Raw genomic sequence first — 17,241 nt, 5'->3', positions numbered from 1 at the left:
CAACCGCAGCTGACATCTTGATTGCAATCTCACTGAGACACGGAGCCAGAACCACCAGTTAAGCAGCACCCATACTCCTATTCCACAGGAAAGTTCAGGGCTTCCAAGCTCACACATGTGCCTCTCCATAGGGCTGCTCATGACATGGCAGCTGGCTTCACCCAGAGCAAATGATCCAAGAAAGAGTACCAAGATGTAAGATAAAGAGGCTTTTATAACCTAATCTTGGAAGTAGGATGCCATTACTTCTGCCAGGCAGGGATTACTGGGGGCCCTCTTGCAGGCTGGCTTTCATATTGCTCAAGGTCTCATAGCTAGTAACTGATAGAAAGGGGTTTTTTGAAACTCGGCGCTCTGAAATTAGAATGTGTGTTCTTAACTACTACAAGGTAAAGAAGAAAAAGGGGGAGTTTTATAGATACTGTACAACAAGACTCCACAATAACTGAATTCAGTTGACAACTACAGCTGGATCTCAAATCCTGGTTGGGCTAGAGTTATTGGAAGTGAAGGCGAGGCTCAGTGGGTAAACGACAAGACAGCCCCAACTCTGGAAACTGGAAAGTAGAGAATGGGGTCCCAGGGTTCCCAGTTTTCTACTGAGCCAATCTCCCCACATAAGCTGACTGAATGCATGTCAACTAACCAGGCAAGTTCCAGAATCCTTGCTGCCATTCCTAAGCCCCAAACAGCCTTAGAACCAGGAATTGTTTCTAAGCCATGTCTTAGGCTGGCTTAGAAAGGCTAGATGGATCTGGATGGTACAACCAAACTTCCAGAACTTCAGGCTGGCTCCATTACCCTAGTAATCATATGACTCCATATTTTATTGTTTTAACTGAAAAAAAAAAATCCTCACCTCCATCCTGTTACAGTAAGAGGTTTTCATGCATTAGGAAGTAAGATTGGCAGCTCCAGGTGCTTATTTCAGTGTGGGGGAGGGGTGGGGAGGGAGAAGAAATAATGAACGACGACGCATTGAGACAGTCCATAGAGGAGAAGGAACGAGCATACTCGCACTGGGGGTGGGGTGGGGGGTGGGTAGTCAGGTGTGAGAAAAAAAGCTTAGGCCTGGACAACTTAAGTTTGAAGTGCTGTGGGACATCCAGGTAGAGATGACTTGAAAACTGTTGTGTGGCTCTGAAGCTTGGAAGGAAGGTCTGGCCTAAAAACATAGACCTGTAGTCGTCAGCTTCAGAGTGATAGTTGGAACTTCGGGCATTTCACCCAAAAAAAGTGCGTAAAATCGGAAATGCCGTTGGCTGAGATCAGAAACCTATTATCTAGCCTCCGCAGGGTGCTTCTTCCTGCATTCTTTTTGCTGTCTGCTGTGTCTGCAAGGTCTGTTCTCTTTTCTCTACCTGACAAGCTCCTGCTCTTCCTTCAAGGCTCCACTCTAGTCCCAGCGATTCTTTAGAGCCCTTCCTGGATCCAGCACAGATGCCCCTCTATTCCTGCACCATTCTATGTTTACCTCTACTACTGTACTTCTATTGCATCCTAATTGTTTTTTTCTTCTTAAAGATGTGGGTTACATCTTACCAACTTTTTATTCACTGTCCGGCTCCTGGTAGGTTACTAAATATTTGTACAGAAGGAGAAAGGGACTACGAGTCAGGAGACCTGAGTATTAGTCCCAGGTTTGCCCCTGAACTGCTTTGTGACTCAAGGGATCACTTCTCTTCTCTGGACCTTAGTTTACTCCTGATTACAAGGAGGGAGGACTCCTTATGGCTGAAGACTAAGATTCACTGAATGAATTTTTTTTTTTTACATCTTTATTGGAGTATAATTGCTTTACAATGGTGTGTTAGTTTCTGCTTTATAACGAAGTGAATCAGTTATACATATACATATGTTCCCGTATCTCCTCCCTCTTGCGTCTCCCTCCCTCCCACCCTCCCTATCCCACCCCTCCAGGCGGTCACAAAGCACCGAGCTGATCTCCCTGTGCTATGCGGCTGCTTCCCACTAGCTATCTACCTTACGTGTGGTAGTGTATATATGTCCATGCCTCTCTCTCGCTTTGTCACAGTTTACCCTTCCCCCTCCCCATAGCCTCAAGTCCATTCTCTAGTAGGTCTGTGTCTTTATTCCTGTCTTACCCCTAGGTTCTCCATGACATATTTTTTCTTAAATTCCATATATATGTGTTAGCATACGGTATTTGTCTTTCTCTTTCTGACTTACTTCACTCTGTATGACAGACTCTAGGTCCATCCACCTCATTACAAATAGTTCAATTTCACTGAATGAATTTTAACCAGGTCATGGGGGAGAAAGCAACAGATTGGGAAGAAGATGAGTTGGGTTCTGCAGAAATCCACTCTGTGGACTCAAAGTGGATCTCCAACCTGACCCTCAGGCTTTCCTCACTGTAAAGAGAGATGCTTGCATTGAATTTGGGTTCCTTCCAGGGCAGAGGTTCTGATTTTGTTTCACGGGACACGGATCCCTATCCACCAGGGGAAGCATGCATATGTGGGAATGGCAAACAATTGGAAGAAACTCTGATCCAGTTACTGTTTTATTTTTTTCTGCCCTCGCTCCCTGCTCACCTGAGAATAAATCTCTTCCACCCCTGCCCCAATCCAGCTTTCCTGATTTAGCCTCAGGTTGGTTTCCACCCCACCTCTCCTGGTATTATATTAATTTTGGACACAGCTCTTTGAAAATTGTCCATGGGGTGATCAGGAAGGTGAGTAGGATCTAAAAAATAGGTCACACACCAGTCAGAATGGCCATCATCAAAAAATCTACAAACAATAAATGCTGGAGAGGGCGTAGAGAAAAGGGAACCCTCTTGCACTGTTGGTGGGAATGTTAATTGATACAGCCACTATGGAGAACAGTATGGAGGTTCCTTAAAAAACTAAGAATAAAACTACCATACGACCCAGCAATGCCACTACTGGGCATATACCCTGAGAAAACCGTAATTCAAGAAGAGACATGTAACACACTGTTCACTGCAGCACTATTTACAATAGCCAGGACATGGAAGCAACCTAAGTGTCCATCAACAGATGAATGGATAAAGAAGATGTGGCACATATATACAATGGAATATTACTCAGCCATAAAAGGAAATGAAACTGAGTTATTTGTAGTGAGGTGGATGGACCTAGAGTCTGTCATACAGAGTGAAGACACAGACCTACTAGAGAATGGACTTGAGGATATGGGGAGGGGGAAGGGTAAGCTGGCACAAAGTGAGAGAGTGGCATGGACATATATACACTACCAAACGTAAAATAGATAGCTAGTGGGAATCAGCCACATAGCACAGGGAGATCAGCTCGGTGGTTTGTGACCACCTAGAGGGGTGGGATAGGGAGGGTGGGAGGGAGGGAGACGCAAGAGAAGAGATATGGGGATGTATGTATATGTATAAATGATTCACTTTGTTATAAAGCAGAAACTAACACACCATTGTAAAGCAATTATACTCCAATAAAGATGTTAAAAAAAAAACAGGTAACACAAGGAACGGTTGCTGAATTATGCATATTTAGACTGAGGGGAAAAGTCTTTGAGTGACAAGGAAATGGATTTTTGTATAACATTGAGTTTCTAAGTGCAGCCAAAGAGTAGAAGCTTCAGGAGGCAGATTTCAGCTGAACACAATAAAGAACTCTCTACTGGCCTTTCTTTCAAAGGGAACAACTTGTCTTGGCAAGTTGTCACTGGAGAGGTTCAAATATATATCCTCATTTGCTAGCCATATTGCAGAAAATGATGAGATTAGATAAGATGACCTTTAAGATTCTTTCCAGTGGTGGATTCTCTCATACCTCCCCCATCCCCACCATCCTCTCTTGGAGACTTTCTGCTTAAACCTTCCTGTGACTCATTACCTGCTGATTGAAGTCCAAGCTCCGCAGCGCAGCACACAGGGCCCTCTCCCACCTCTCCACTGTCATCCCTACTCCCAGTGTCGCAAGACCGAACTACTCATGGTTCTCTGCACACTCATGCTGTCTTCTGCGCTTAAGATGTCCCCCTCTTCCTTTGCCGAGCTTTTGCTTCTTCTCCAACGCTCCCTCTGGCACTGTAGCGGATGTTTGTCACCTTTTGTCTGCACCACAATTTCCAATTGGTCAATTAACTTCCTCTCACTGTCTTGATGGAAGGGTAACTGCAGTGCCCTGTCTCCTGCTACCATTCAGAAGGAAGGTGAGGGGGTCAAATCTTTCCCTTATCAGGCTCTAGTTTTAGCTAGGAGGTAGGCATGTGACAAAAGTCCAGCCCGCTGGGCCTTCTCTCCAGGTACTTTGAATCCAAAGACATCAGGAAAAGATAAAGGTGATCTAGTGGTGTGAGGGCGGTGGGAACAGTGTCCCGAACAGGCTGTTCCAGCAGTAACCTCGTTGCTGTGTCCTTTTTCCTATTTCTTAGCCTTCTGCAGTGCTCTTGGTTCCTACATATTTCCAGGTCAATAAATATTTATAAAATGAATGAATGAAGCAGAGGGATAAAGGTCAAAGAATTAATTTAAGCAAATTACATGCAATACTGGACCATTTAATGATTAGAACCAGAGGTAAAGAGAGGGAAATAAACAGGAGAATGGTCACATCACTACAGGAATGAGGAAGTGCTAGTTTGGGGAAGACAGGGAGGTAGAATGGGGAATAAACATTTTTATTATAATCCCTCCTCCAAGACATCTCCATTTATATACACATGAACTCTTCTCCTTTGGGGATAACAGTTCTATTATTATTTTAGGTGGGATTAGCTTCTTGGTCCCTGTTTTAGGTGGGTCTCAGATCAATGGCCTTGCCCTTACCTTCAGAGACTGTTAAATTTAAAGAACTTGTCAAATAGCACATATCCAGTGGCAGGAGAAATCAAAGATGACTTGGAGATTTCAAACCAGGAAGATACGGGGCCAGGAAAGCAGGAAGAAAATGCTGAGCTCGAGATCTCAGGAGGACATGGGTAGAGATGACCCAGAGGCAGCAAGAAGTAGGTGTTGCCTGAATGAGATGTGGATTAATGGGTTTATAAATCTCTAAAGCTGGTGGTATCACTGCTGCATATTTCTCATCATGTGCAACTCTGTGCGTATGCAGAATCAGTGCAGAATTTAGTGCTTTTCTGCTGCAGGCAGAAACATGAGACGGGTTCATCCATTCAATAAACATTTACTGAGAACCTGCTATGGTGCCATGCACTGTTCTAGGCAGTGGTAAAGTAGTGAAAAAGCTACACTCATGGAGACTATGGAGTCAGGTAATACTACTACTTAAATTTATTTGTTATACTGTTTATGTGCTATGAACAATAAAATGGAAGAAGTGGGAGGGATGGGATTAGCATGGTTCCCAGAACATTCCATGCAGAAGGTGATAAAATGAACTTGTAGAATGTTTCTCTCACTCATCTTACCTTTAAGCCTGATCAGAGGAAGGCAGGCAGTAAAGACCAGGACTACAGGGTCCTAACAACCCTGGAAACTAATCCCATGACCACCACTTTATCACAGCTATATAGTTACTTCTTTGAGAGATCTCCAAACCTTTAACTTTTTATTATGTTAGCTGATGCTAACATGGGCAGAAAAATTAGGTCAACTGAAGGAGAGATGGAGAAAAATAAGGTGGAAAGAACTTTAATGTTAGTCCTTTCTTCTGGGACTGCTGATGAACCAATCAAGAAATATTTATTGAGTAATGAGCTGTAATATTCATTTAGGGTCAAAGTTGCTTCTAGGGTATGCCATGTATATATATCAAGAATGTGTTCAGTTTGGATAGCCAACTTTATAAACTACACAGTATCGAAGATAATAAAAAGTACACAGAAACTCATGCCTATGAAGAGACCTGTTTATTACTGATAACACTTCATTTGGCTAAAACCACACGAAAACCACGCACACAAATACTTAAATGCAAATTCTCATAGGCAGTACTTATGATACACCCTGGTGTTTTTGCAAGGAAAAACGAGAAGATGTTGACAGAAACTATTAAAACAAGGGCACAATTTTGAACTACTGCTACACAAAAAAATAAATAATTCTTAACTGCATATATTTTATCTGGCATATTCAATGATGTATACAAAGAGTTTGTTTTAGCCTATAACACAAGGCCTCATCATATACAGATGCAACTCTTGTTTGAGTGGTTCTTGTAAGATATATGATGAATCATAACACTGAACAAAAATATACCAAACAGTATCAAATTAGTTGTGACTCACTTGGAAAGCAGCCCTAGCAGGCTCATAATGGCACTAATACTAGTGATATTAAGTCTACACAGACACTTTCTTAGCCTTCTTGGCCAACATCTTGCTTTGAGCGTAAAACACTAGGCCTTACATACAATTTCGAAATAGGAATATGCTCTTCTCTCTCCGAAGAAACAGGGTATTTAAGGGTGTGCATGCTTAATAAACTTCAGTACTGAGAATTGTTTTAAAAGCTGCATCAGAAAATGAACGTTTTCGATTGTTTCCTAAACTATTTGTTTCTTTAAAATAAAATCCCATAATTCCTATTGTCACCCATTAAGTACTCTACAACAGGTGCTATACTAGGTGGTGTGGAGATGAAAAAATAATAAACCATGATGCTTGCTCTCAGGGAGCTGATAGTCAGGTGCCCCTTCTTAGTCAAGGAATGCCAAAGAATTAAACAGAACAAACTGGCCAACACCTCTGACTATATTACAAGGTTCAGTGGTAACATAACTGTTTCAGGTCACTTGAATTTGGCATTAATACTTTCAAAAGTCAGCTTCTAAAGGGAATATCCTTGGTATGTGTTATGTTTATATTTCTCACACTAGAGTCAGTGCGGTACCCCCAGGGATATGCAGCAACTGAGGGCGGGGGGTGGGGGAGAAAACTGAGAGCCCATGTGATAAAACGGTGCCTCTTTCTGGCAGCACCAGTTTCCATGAAGACTGAAGGAATCATTTTTATACTAAAACAGTTTTATTATGGAGAATGTAAAATTCACTTACATTTTTAAGAGAGAACACGAAATTTCATGAGTGGCAGAGGCTGCTTCTGATTTTGCTCTCGGGCCCCTTCCCCTACACATTCATGCTCCTCTGCTTGAGGATTATGCTGGTGGAAAAATTTGAGAAGCAAACTTTAGATATGTCACTTTGCCCTTATCTTGGTCACTTTACTCATTCTTCTATGTTCTCTTTTTTAAGTACACAATCGTGAATTAACAAACAGATGTCTTAATGAATATAACAGTATGGTGAATATTTAAAGTAACCAATGGTAAACACTAACTTTGTTTCAAACTGGGAGTAAAATCAGGCTGTGTAAAGAGTCAGACAATGAGAGACTCTCTTCTTTCCACTTAGTCTTCTTATGGCTTAGGGTAAGATGCTTTGAGGGACAAATGTGAAAAAAGATTATCTCGGATCTTGTGCTTTGGATGCCCAAAGTACAAGGAAACCTGAAATAGAATGCTAGATCAATTGACCATTCATTTAGGTTAGTATGACTCTTTCTTCCTCAGTTTCTAGAGCAATTTCCGAAAACAAGTGAATTGTAAAAGGCCATAATAAATTAATATATAGTAGTATCCAGAAAACCAAAAAAGGTTATGCAATAGATTTAAAATTACGTCTTACAATGTCTTAAATATTCTCACAACAATAACAAAAGAACCCAAAGTCCATAAACAAAAACAGCTTAGGAATAAGTTTAAAGCATTCTGAATGAATACAGTTAAGATCACTTATCAGTGAGGTAATAGGACAACAGCTTTTCACAGTAACAAAATGTGGGAGGGCACCTAGGGAAAGAGGGAGGTAGAGAGAAAAAAGCATAAAACAAATTTATCCAAGCAGAATTTGGATTTTTCAAGCATTACAAACATCAGTGGAAAACATCTAAGAGAAATACCAATAGCAGCAGTTCGTAGAACATTTCTCCATTAAACTCCAGCTAATATCTTTGTTGCATCAATTCCAGAAGCAACTTGCTTAAGAAATTGGAGGTCTATTCCCTATATAAAGATATTCCAAAGCATCCAACCTCTTAGAACCTTCTGTCTGCTGAAGTTACAACATCCAAATAACAGTAATTTATATTTAAAACAAACCTCTCAACTATCCTATAATGCTATACACTCTTCAAGATGAACAAAATTGTGTTCACATCTCACTTAATTTGCAGGTTAAATTAAGCAGGTCTTTATACAATGAATAAAGACTGCACTCATGCATTTACTATTCAACATATACAAAAACTATCTTGTGAGCTACATTCTTCTAGGTATGGAGTGAAACTGAAATGTTACTTTCAGTGCTCTTTATGACATCATCTTTGTTCCAACCTGAGATTAAAAAAAAAAAAGTATTGGAAGGAACCTTAAAAAGCCATTTAGTATACCCCTTTAATATTAAAATGTTTAATTTTATTTAAAAAAATCCTTATTCCCTATTATTCTGTCCTTGATGGAGATGGAGAACAGTTTGTCATATTATCAAACTTCCTACTTTGAGTTCTTCAATAAACAATTCAATTAATAACTCAAGAGTTATTAAACCATCTCAACAGCTCTCTCCCCTCCAGAGTTAAATGATCTTAATCCTTTGAACTTTTTCTCATGGATCTTATTTCCCAGTCTATATTTCATTCCTTTTTATTTCTGCTATATCCTCCCCTCCCCAGTTCCCATATGATCCTAAGATACAACATCCTAGCAGGAACTGAATCAGTAAGAGAGGTACTTTTTCTCACCTCCTCAAAGGCCTCCCTGGTCTCTTTTTAGTGGTCACTAATAAAGGAAAACAAAAGCATCACTATCTGCTCATCATAATAACAAATAAACACAAGTAAACAACTTGCCCACAGTCAGTTCACTCCCCACTTTTCGGGTGATAAGTTTGCCCTTCACACGAAGCATTTCCTGTGCCACCTTACTGACCTTTCTATTGTTATTTCTACTGTTTATTTCCAGTGCTTTGATCTTGCCCCATTAATTCTTTCCTTTTCCCCAAAGCTCTAGAAAATACCAGTTTTGATTTACACACTCAATGAGAATGCATTCATTTCCATGATATTATTCATAAACAAAAAGATAAACAATGTAGATCCTAAGGCTGAGACCTACCAGCCAGTACTTCTGTTTCTCTTGGTTGGCTGGGGCTACTGAATTTATTCTGTTAGGCAAGTGTACACCCACTATGTCAAGTTCTTGTTAAATATCGTGCTTAGACAGACTCGAGAGCTTGGCTAGAATCATATAATTCCCTCAATCTATACACTTCAGGAACATTTGTAAAATTTTGTTAATTTTAACTTTGGATTTTTAAATTTTTGAGATAAGAATCCAAGCCTTAATGACTTTTCACCTTGATTAAGATGACTCAAGTGTTGCATTATATTAAAGCACTCAAAACTGTTCTATTTATAATAGAACGACAGTATGACACGACTTTAGTGATTATGAATGAGCTATTGTATCATTTTAGCTCAACTTTGTTCTTCAGTCACTGAAACACAGATACTAAAACCCAATATACATATTTTTCATGTATATATATATATATATATATATATGTAGCATTGTTCATACCACTTTGTAGATTATAGGCCATATCCTAAATTACAGTCTGCATTCCCAAAAGCAAATAAAGCAAAAAATTCTACACATTTCGTCTTTAGTGCAAAGCCTTTGAAAACAAACTCATTCAGAAATAGTGCTCTACATTTAGCTCTATTATCTACAGTCACACAAGACTCAGCTACAAGAAAGTAAGGAAGGAACAAATTAACAATAGTGCCAATACAATAATTTGAAACTCACATCTGGATTATCTGGATTCAACCAAATGTTAGCTGATAGCTGCAATAAACCAAACCATGATTTAATAAATATTCTAGTCAGTTCAAATTTTATATTACTATTATTATTTAGGAAATAAATTCTCATACTAGTTATCGCCCATAGGCAATTTGTTTAGTATAATTACGTACATCCAAGGCCTCATTATTGTTACCTCTTAACTATACCACATGTATTAAGTACTCTGTGAGCTATATAGGATAGGATACACTTTAAGAAGATTAAACAACACTTCTCTATTAACTCTTTTAGAAGATGCAGAATCAACTAAAAATGACCTTCCAAAAAATTTTTTTTCCACACTAAAACGATAAGTAGTATTCTTGCGATCAGAAATTCTACAGAAGTTAGCAAGATGCTAGGATAAACTGGACTTTAGTTTTATTTATTTATTTATGGCTGTGTTGGGTCTTTGTTGCTGCGTACAGGCTTTCTGTAGTTGTGGTGAGCGGGGGCTACTCTTCGTTGTGGTGCGTGGGCTTCTCATTGCGGTGGCTTCTCTTGTTGTGGAGCACGGGCTCGAGGCACGCGGGCTTCATTAGTTGTGGCTCATGTGCTCTAGAGCACAGGCTCAGTAGTTGTGGCACACGGGCTTAGTTGCTCTGCGGCATGTGGGATCTTCCCGGACCAGGGCTCAAACCCGTGTCCCCTGCATTGGCAGGCGGATTCTTAGCCACTGCGCCACCAGGGAAGTTCTGGACTTTAGTTTTAAAACATGTAGTTTTAGTGTTTCATAAGATCTAAAATCTGGATGTTTTATTTCTTAGTAAAATGAGCATCACTTCATGTGATAAAGAAATAAATACACTTGTAAAAATGTAATTTAAAGGTTAGGCTTTTAAATAAATTCACAGCTCCTTTCTTAGTTTGGATATTTTTCTTTACTTAGAGGTTGTGATAACTGACACAATTCTAACATGAAGATCCTTAACTACAGTTACACTGAGCCTGCTTTTATTGAGATTTTTACCTACATTCATAACACTTTAAAATCAACAAACCTATTTGATATAGAGGGGAAGCACCTATATAGTTTGGAAGATTTTCTTTAACTGTCTGCAAATTAACTGATTAGATTATATTCAATGCAAGAACACTATTTCAATTCAAACCATGCCCTGAGAAGGCACTGAGAAATTTGACAAGAAGCAAGCCACTAGGAATGTTGCCACTACTGTTTTATGTTCGGTAAATGTCAGAATTTTAAATAAATACAATAAATTTACACTGCACCAAGAGCACCGGAAACAAAGGTGCTGAAACCACATATTGTAACATCTGTTCTAAGCTAGAAATGCTAAATACCTCATTTCAAATACTCTAATTTGTAAGTTAATACCTGTGATGTAACAATGACACTTTTCCACAGTATACTGGGAACAGTGCCATTTTCTTGCCAATTCTATGGATTAATTTCCTTAACTAATTCTACAATTACATAGCATTTATCTGCCTTAAAAAAAATGTGCTATACACAATTGCAAGAATATGGAACTAAGGTTAATCACACTTTACTAAGAAAACTCATTTGTATTGTTTTGTTTCTGTTGAAGGAAGAACGACGTGTTACCATAATACTTTTAATGTAATGACTTTTGTTCAAGATTATGAAAAAATTTGAATCATTTCTCTCCAGACCATTTCATTTCAAATGTATACAGTTTGTTTAGTCAGCCAACCAAAAAGAAAGAAAGGAAAAGGAAAAAGATAACTCGGCCAGATGAGACAGAGAGAGAATGCTAACTCGAGTTCAATGCATGAAGTTCTTGGTTGTTCTGTTCCATGGGCCAGTGCAAAGCAATGACGTACTGGTGAACACTACACAGAACGCCAGGTCAGTCCATTTTTCCTGGGCTCAAGAAAATTCTCAATCAAAGCTTCAATGAGTTTCTTCAATTCCTCTTCTAGTAAGGCAGTGTCACTGAGGAAAAAGGTTAAGAGTTTTGAAGTTCTTTATTTTCATAGCCTTAAAACAACTGGTAAATGAAAGAGAAATTCCCTCAGTTAAAACAAAACAAAACAAATCGAGACCAAAGGTGGGAAGAGGGGAATCACACACACAGAAAACACCATTATCACAAACTGAAATTGAACTGCATTAAAAGGAGTTCCTTGGTACATGAAACATGGATGAGTTATAGTATATCTAAAGATTTCTCCTGAATCAGATAATTTAATGGCTTAGAACACCAATATCAGGTATTAAGATAAAATGGCTTCCTGAGATGTGACTAAAAAAATGAGATGTTTATAAAATAGCAAGTATTCCCTTCAAAGTTATCACCTGAAGAGGTGCCACTGCCCAAAACATTTCTAGGAATGCCTCTTTAAAACTGCCTTCACAGTCATTTTACAAGCTACACAACAAATCAATTTTTTTTACTTTAATAATCAACCTTCATTCTTAACCAAAGATAGCATTATTCAATATGTTTTACTTCACACTCTGCTCTGAATGACTTCAGGAGGTCATTTTTTTCCCCCAAAGGAAATAAAATCTGCTCCTAAACACAAAGATTAGGGAAACAGTAAATAATGTAACTTGGGCTCTGAAGGCAATTCCAAAAAAAATCTCCTTCCCAAATACATATTGATCAATACACCCTTGTAGGAGATACTACTTATGAAAGTTTAAAAAGTTTAAATACCCTCTGAATATATTATTAAAGTCAAGTTAATTTAGTCACAATTTATACTCCTAAAAGGATATTAATTGGCCAGATTAAGTCAAATCATGTTACATGTAGAAAATAAGAATTTGGCAATAAACAAACTACTTGTTGATCAATTCTTTATGTTCATCAAGAGTTAAAGCTCAGGGCTTCCCTGGTGGCGCAGTGGTTGAGAGTCCGCCTGCCGATTCAGGGGACGTGGGTTCGTGCCCCAGTCTGGGAAGATCCCACATGCCGCGAAGCGGCTGGGCCTGTGAGCCATGGCCACTGAGCCTGCGCGTCCGGAGCCTGCGCTCCACAACGGGAGAGGCCACAACAGTGAGAGGACCGCATACCGCAAAAAAAAAAAAAAAAAGAGTTAAAGCTCAGAGAGCCTTCCCAAGAATATAAATTCACTAAAAAATTAAAACTCAGTTCCCAAATAATGCAGCCTCTTTGGAAAACAGTCTGGCAGTTCCTCAAAAAGCTAAACATAGAACTACCATATGACCCATCAATTCTACTCCTTATATATATATATGATATATACCTAAGTGAAATGAAAATATACGTCCACATAAAAACTTGAACACAAACATTTAGAGCACCATTATTCATAATAGCCAAAATGTGGAAATAACCCAAATGTCCATCCTCTGATAAACGGATAAAAAAATATGGTATATCCATACAGTGGAATATCATTGAGCCATGATAACAAATTTTTTAAAAACGGAATAAAGTACTGATTCATGCTAACATGGATGAACCTTGAAAACATTATGCTAAGTAAAGATGCCAGTCACTAAGGACCACATATTGCATGATTCCATTTATATGAAATGTCCAGAAGAAGCAAACCTGTAATGACAAATAGTAGATCGGTGGTTGCCTAGGGCTGGGAAGGAGGGAAGTGGAGAGTGACTGCGAACGGGTATGGGGTTTCTTTCTGAGGTGATGAAAATGTTCTAAACTTGATTATAGTGATGTTTCCACAACTCTGAATATATTAAGAAACACTGTTGTATACTTTAAATGGCTGAATGTAAATTACACCTCAATAAAGCTTTTATATATATATAATATTTAAAAAGTCAATTCTCACCTCTGGTCAGGTGACGCACACATCTCTGCATAATACTTTATCTTTGGTTCTGTCCCACTTGTCCGAAGAGTAGCAACACAGCCATTTTGAAAAGAAAACGTAATCATTTGGCTGTTTTTACTCACAGGCAGCACCTATGCACAAATGCAACAACAGCTCAATTACACTTGGTACCTTTCTTGTTTTCAAGAGTTGTAAAGTACATTCCACTTATATGAGGTGTGTAAAGTAGCAAAATTCATAGAAAGAGAAAGTAGGAGCGTGGTTGCCAAGGGCTAGCAGGAGGGGGAAATGGAGACTTGTTTAATGGGTATAGAGTTTCAGTTTAGCAAGATGAAAAAGTTCTGGAGATCGGTTGCACAACAATGTGAATATGGTTAACACTACTGAACTGTACTCTTAAAAATGGTTAAGATGGGGCTTCCCTGGTGGCGCAGTGGTTGAGAATCTGCCTGCCAATGCAGGGGACACGGGTTCGAGCCCTGCTCTGGGAAGATCCCACATGCCGCAGAGCAACTAGGCCCGTGAGCCACAACTACTGAGCCTGCACGTCTGGAGCTTGTGCTCCGCAACAAGAGAGGCCGCGACAGTAAGAGGCCTATGCACCGTGATGAAGAGTGGCCCCCGCTCGCCGCAACTAGAGAAAGCCCACGCACAGAAACGAAGACCCAACACAGCCAAAAATTTAAAAAAATTTAAAAATTTAAAAAAAGGTTAAGATGGTAAATTTTATGTGTTTTTTTAGCTGCAATTAAAAAATTTAAAATATTTTTAAAAGAATTGTAAAATACAAAAGATTACATGCATAATAATTCACAGCTGTACCATTTACTAAACATTTATAATTGTACAGGCACTGGATTATATACCTTACATACATGATCTCCAGGCCTCAACAATAATCCTGCAAAGTAAATATTACTGCCAATTTACAGACAAGGCTCAAAGAGAATAAACGACCTGTTCAAGGTAATCAGCTAAGTGGCAGAGCAAGAAGTTTTAAGCCAGGTCTATTTGTACGAAAGTCCAAACTGCCTCTACGTTTGCAAAGTGCTTTAGAATTTCAAAGCACTTTCACAGATAGTTTATCAGTAGTCTCCAAAGCAGAGTGCACATATCCTAGAGGACAGGCAAAATAACCCACTGGGGTGCAAAATATATATCTATTTTTTTTTACCTAAAAGTTAATACATGAAATGAAGCTTTATTGGGGTTTCCCTGGTGGCGCAGTGGTTGCGAGTCCACCTGCCGATGCAGGGGACACGGGTTCGTGCCCCGGTCAGGGAAGATCCCACATGCCGCGAAGCGGCTGGGCCTGTGAGCCATGGCCGCTGAGCCTGTGCGTCCGGAGCCTGTGCTCCATAATGGGAGAGGCCACAACAGTGAGAGGCCCGTGTACCGCAAAAAAAGAAGTGAAGCTTTACTGACATTAAATATATGGATTAACACTGGTACTCTTCTTGGATCACAAATCAGTCTGTTAAGGTATCTCAAGGGACCCATGGCGGTTGTACTAGGGCAGAAGGGTTGACAGTGGTGCCTTCCCTCTAGCGAGCCTGGTCTTCTCCGTGAGATCCCTCTCTCAGTCAGTGGTACTACTAGTTGCTTAAGACAGAGACCTTCCTTCCCTCTTTTCCACTCACAGACCATCAACTAGCAAGTCCTGTCGATTCTATCCTTTATTTAACTCAATTTTGTCTGGCTCTCTCCATCACTACTACTACCATTCAGGCTCCCATCATCTCTCATCTGGATTACTGAAACAGCGTACTAACTGATCTCCCTGCCTGGAAGTCTGCCCCTCTCTAACCCACTCACTGCACAGGCCATTCTTCTTTGCACTCCACACTACAGCTGTAGAGAATTCCTTGTGGTTCTTTGAAAGAAAACATGCCTTCTCACCTCCAGACATAGCACTTGCCGCTCCCTTTGCCTGAAACATCCTCTGTTCCTCCCACATCTGGATAACTCCTACCCAGACTCTAGGACTCAGCTCACAGAAGTCCTCTGCAAAGCCTTCTGTAAGCCCCTCAAATCTGAGTAAGGGTCTTTCCTATGCTCTTCCATGGCACCCTTATGTACCCCCAGTAGCCCTTATCATTTTGTAAAGTAACCACTGTTTACTTGACCATTTCCCCACTAGACTCCTGAGTGTAGAAACAGTGTCTTTGTCATTACTGTATTGCCAGTGTGCCTGTGCCTGTAGCAAAGAAGGGTTTTAATAAATGCCTGTTGAACACACAGTTAATGCCAATCTGAAGTTGGAGAAGAAAGAACTCAGGAAGTCTTTGACAGTCACTGTGTGTGACCTTAGGGGATTAACAAATATCTACACTATGAGTCTTACAAAACTGTTGTAAGCATCAGTGGAGAATAGATAGGAAAGCACTTTGAATAACAAATATAAACTTTAAAGGGATTCAAGAGGAAAAAAGCAACACACCAAGAACTATTCTAACCACAGCAACATTAGAGAAATAAAAAGAAGCAAAAAATTTGGTTCTTTTCAATAGTTTACGAAGACAGAAAAATAGATACACACATATGTGCACACAGAATGACAACTGAGAACCAATTTTTGTTGACTGGATGAAAATACACAAAGGGAATATGGGTAGTATTCTATATAAAAGGCTTGCAGATTTCCCAAAATATATTATGCGCCTAGAAGCTTGAGACAACATCAGAAATTATAAATACAAATTTAGGCTAATAATTGCAATCATAACAATAACAAAATAAATATCATCAGCAATCTATAGGGCTTTTAAATATTAGTTGAGCACCCACTATGTAGGCAGGAGCTTTGACAGGCATAAAGCTATATTAGAAATGGATCTGCCATGAACAAGACAATGATAACATAAGACAGAAAGTGATAAATGACAAGAGGAAGGCACAATATATAATGAAACCTCAGGACGATATCGGATTATGGGACCTGGAGGGTATGTGGAGGAGGTGACATCTGCATGAAGTCTTAAAACGGCTAAAGTGTGGATATGCAGCAGTAGGAAGAAAAGGTAGACTGAGGAAAAAGCCTGAGCAAAAATAGAAAAAAAATTTTTAATGTATATATGTAAGAAACTGTAAGTTATTCCATTTGGCTGGAGGTATAGGGAATAAAGTTGAAAAAGGAAGTTAAAACTAGAAAGATGAATAGCTTTGAAATTATAAGCATTTATTTATTTTTAGGTGCTAAGATGATTAGGTAAAACATTAAAATTTTTTAAAATTTTAATTAAAAATTTTTTTATTAGATTCTTTTCCATTATACGTTATTACAAGATATTGAGTATAGTTCCCTGTGCTATACAGTAGGTCCTTTTTGGTGATCTATTTTATATATAGTAGTGTATATATTTTAATTCCAGACTCCTAATTAATCCCTCCCCCACTTCCCCTTTCATAACCAAAAGTTTGTTTTCTATGTCTGTGAGTCTGCTTCTGTTTTGTAATATGCTCATTTGCATAATTTTTTTAGATTCCACATGTAAGTGATATCATATGATAAAATTATGGGCTTTTAGACTTTATTTTCAACATTATTTAGCATCATCACACCTTTCCCCTCCCTCCCTTTCTCTTTCTGTCTCTCTCATTCTCCTTCCCGCTCCCCACCCACAAGGGTAGCATACACTTGGGGGAGTGAT

General features: G+C 39.2%; 1 protein-coding gene across 1 annotated transcript in view; it reads right to left on the bottom strand.

Annotated features, from left to right (window-relative positions):
- Window positions 1-10,995: 10,995 nt before the first annotated feature.
- The window catches only part of PGM2L1 (phosphoglucomutase 2 like 1), a 65,826-nt gene continuing 59,580 nt past the window's right edge, over window positions 10,996-17,241 (bottom strand). The window contains exons 13-14 of the mRNA XM_065881610.1: window positions 13,589-13,722; window positions 10,996-11,753 (exon numbers count right to left, since the gene is read on the bottom strand). Of these exons, the coding sequence (XP_065737682.1) occupies window positions 11,651-11,753; window positions 13,589-13,722 (237 nt within the window). The 3' untranslated portion in view covers window positions 10,996-11,650. The remainder of the gene's footprint in view (window positions 11,754-13,588; window positions 13,723-17,241) is intronic.

The sequence above is a fragment of the Phocoena phocoena genome, chromosome 8 (genome assembly GCF_963924675.1).
Source record: "Phocoena phocoena chromosome 8, mPhoPho1.1, whole genome shotgun sequence".
Classification (NCBI taxonomy): domain Eukaryota; kingdom Metazoa; phylum Chordata; class Mammalia; order Artiodactyla; family Phocoenidae; genus Phocoena; species Phocoena phocoena.
Note: the sequence above shows the minus strand (reverse complement) of the source record. Positions and strands in the feature narration are given on the sequence as shown.